Genomic DNA, 3,045 nt, shown 5'->3' on the forward strand with positions numbered 1-3,045 from the left:
GGGCTCTACCACTGAGCCATACCCCAACCCCTCACTGGGGGGGGGGATTCTAGGCAGGGGCTCTACCACTGAGGTATACCCGAGCCCCTCACTGGGGGATTCTAGGCAGGTGTTCTACCTCTGAGCTACACTCCTAAGCCTTTTTATGACTTTACTGTAACTGTTTGGCTAACCTCTTCTAATTGATAGAAATCACAACTATTCAGCCCCAATCCTTCAGTAATTTCTTGAGACTCTCAGGATTTCTTGCCTCCCCCTTGAGCCCCTGCAACCATGGACAAGCTGTCCACTAAAACAATCTGAAGTCACTTCACGGTTCTGAGTCACACCGTCCTCCCCTCTGCAGACTTTCTGGCCACTTGGGATTTGTGACTCCTCACCCTTCCACCCTGCACTCGTCTTCTTTCTCCTTCCCAGGCTAATCCAAGAAGAGAAAGAGACTACAGAGCAGCGTGCAGAAGAGCTGGAGAGCCGGGTGTCCAGTTCTGGCCTTGACTCACTGGGCCGGTACCGCAGCAGCTGCTCACTGCCGCCCTCCCTCACCACCTCCACCCTAGCCAGCCCCTCACCTCCCAGCTCTGGCCATTCCACCCCTCGTCTGGCACCCCCCAGTCCTGCCCGGGAGGGGACCGAGAAGACTGTGAGTATTCTCTGTCATCCCAGCCCAGTGTAGGTAGGAGAGGTCAGGAAAAAAAAACTTCCCACAAATAGCTCCCAGAGCTTTTGCACAGTGGATTCCAGAAGCATGTGTGGCCTAAGTCCCAAAGGACAAAAGGAAGGCTGATTTCTGGAAACGTGTGTGTGTGTGTGTGTGTGTGTGTGTGTGTGTGTGTGTGTGTGTGTGCACATGTGTGAGCATGCCTTAGTACTCCTTGGGGAGGTCAGGACAATTTGTAGCACTTGGGTGTCCCCTAACACATGCATCTTGGTGAATGGGCTCAGGTCAGGCTCGGTAGCAAGTTCTTTACTCACTGATCTTCTCAGTGATCCTGTTTTGATTTGTTTTATGTGTTATGTTTAGCTTTTGTTTGTTTTTTGTTTGTTTGTTTTTGTTTTTTCTTTTCGAGACAGGCTTTCTCTGTGTATTTCTGGCTGTCCAGTTCCAGGGCACCATGGTCACTGCCTTTACACTCCCATTTGACCTAGGCTACCCTATCTTCAAGTCAGTGCCCAAGCAAGAGAGAACTTAGACACATTCTCAAACCCCCAAGCTAATCCTGCGTCTGTCTCTGTCCCCAGAACCATGTCTCCAAGGAGGAAGCTGGTGCTCCACGAGGGGAGGGCCCAGCCATTCCAGGAGACACCCCACCACCTACTCCCCGCTCTGCCCGTCTTGAGAGGATGACCCAGGCTTTGGCACTGCAGGCTGGGTCCCTAGAAGATGGGGCTCCTCCCCGGGGAAGGTCAGCATGGATGTGGGTTGAGAATAGGGATGGGACAAAGACTTGGGGGGATGGTGTCCATCCCAGGCTGTGCCCTTTCTCTCTAGTGAGGGCACCCCAGATTCCCTCCACAAAGCCCCCAAGAAGAAGAGCATCAAGTCATCCATAGGTCGGCTCTTTGGCAAGAAAGAGAAGGGTCGGATGGGACCCCCAGGCAGGGAAAGTGTTTCTCTGGGTAAGTATTGTAACATCAACCTTCCTCTTCTCCCTCCCTGCCTTCCTCCCCCGCCCACCTTCTCATTGCTAGAAATTAACTTCTTTCTTTGGTAATACTGGGAAATTGAACTGGAAATTGAACCTAGGTCCTCATGCATGCTAGGCAAGTACTCTGCCATCAAGCTATAGCCCCTGCTTTTTTCTTTTTCCAGTCAGGTTCTCTCTGTAACAGCCCTGACTGTCCTAGAATTCACTTTGTAGACCAGGCTGGCCTTGAACTCACAGAGCTCTACCTGCCTTTACCCCCAGTGCTAGGATTAAAGGCGGCGCCACTGCTGTGCTCCCTGCTCTTTTTTTTTTTTAAAGATTTATTTATTTATTATGTATACATTATTCTCAGTGCTCTGCCTGCAGGCCAGAGGAGGGTGCCAGATCTCATTACAGATGATTGTGAGCCACCTTGTGGTTACTGGGAATTGAACTCAGGTCCTCTGGAAAGCAGTTAGTGCTCTTAACCTCTGAGCCATCTCTCCAGCCCTGCTCTTTTTTTTAAAAAAATTAAAAATTGTATTATCATTCTCCGTGTGTTCTGGCTATATGTGGAGGTCGGAGGACAGTCTTATGGAGTCGGTTCTCTCCTTCCACTTTTCTTATGTAGCCCTGGCTGTCCAAGAATGCTCTATGTAGACCAAGCTAGACTTGAGTCTACAGAGCCCCCCCCTTCTGCCTCCCAAGAGATGGAATCAAAGGCATACAGCAGCAGGGGCAGTGTGCCAAGCCTGTTACCCTGACTGGCCTGCTCTGTGCTCTGTAGCATAGGATAGCCTTGAGCTGATTCCTGTCTCTCCAGTGTCGGGGATGTGAGGCCTGAGCTAGCACACCCCCTGACACTGCCTGACCCATCACTGACTTTGAGCTTCCTTGCCTCCAGCTGGGACGCCCTCTGATGAAACACTGGCCACCGACCCTCTGGGGCTATCCAAGCTGACTGGCCCAGGAGATAAGGACAGGAGGAACAAGAGGAAGTGAGTGTTCTGGGATTTGGGGTGGGCATGGATACTGCTGAGATTGAGTGACCCTGAACATGCTTCCCAGCTTCCCTGATTTGTTGTCTGGGCAGGGAAGGTGGGTTAAGGAGAGTCACACCTGGTGCCTTACCAAGATGCTTTCACCGTGTCTCTGTGTAAGAGTCTATACTTTCACTGTGTGTCTGTGTGAGAGTCCACGTTTTCGCTGTGTGCCTGTGAGAGTCCACGCTCTCACTGTGTGCCTATGTGAGTCCACGTTTTCGCTGTGTGCCTGTGTGAGAGTCCATGCTTTCGCTGTGTGCCTGTGTGAGAGTACACGCTTTCGCTGTGTGCCTGTGTGACAGGTCCACGCTTTCGCTGTGTGCCTGTGTGACAGGTCCACGTTTTCGCTGTGTGCCTGTGTGACAGGTCCACGTTTT

The 3,045-nt window shown here is 51.7% G+C and overlaps 1 protein-coding gene across 4 annotated transcripts in view; it reads left to right on the plus strand.

The window, feature by feature from the left end:
- The window catches only part of Ppfia3 (PTPRF interacting protein alpha 3), a 30,512-nt gene that overhangs the window by 19,283 nt on the left and 8,184 nt on the right, over positions 1 to 3,045 (plus strand). For all 4 annotated transcript variants that reach the window (XM_026789053.1, XM_026789054.1, XM_013353665.2 and 1 more), the window contains exons 16-19: positions 418 to 640; positions 1,240 to 1,403; positions 1,490 to 1,617; positions 2,530 to 2,623. In XM_026789053.1, coding sequence (XP_026644854.1) covers positions 418 to 640; positions 1,240 to 1,403; positions 1,490 to 1,617; positions 2,530 to 2,623 — 609 coding nt within the window. The remainder of the gene's footprint in view (positions 1 to 417; positions 641 to 1,239; positions 1,404 to 1,489; positions 1,618 to 2,529; positions 2,624 to 3,045) is intronic.

Source organism: Microtus ochrogaster, unplaced genomic scaffold, assembly GCF_000317375.1.
Source record: "Microtus ochrogaster isolate Prairie Vole_2 unplaced genomic scaffold, MicOch1.0 UNK14, whole genome shotgun sequence".
NCBI classification, from domain to species: Eukaryota; Metazoa; Chordata; class Mammalia; order Rodentia; family Cricetidae; genus Microtus; species Microtus ochrogaster.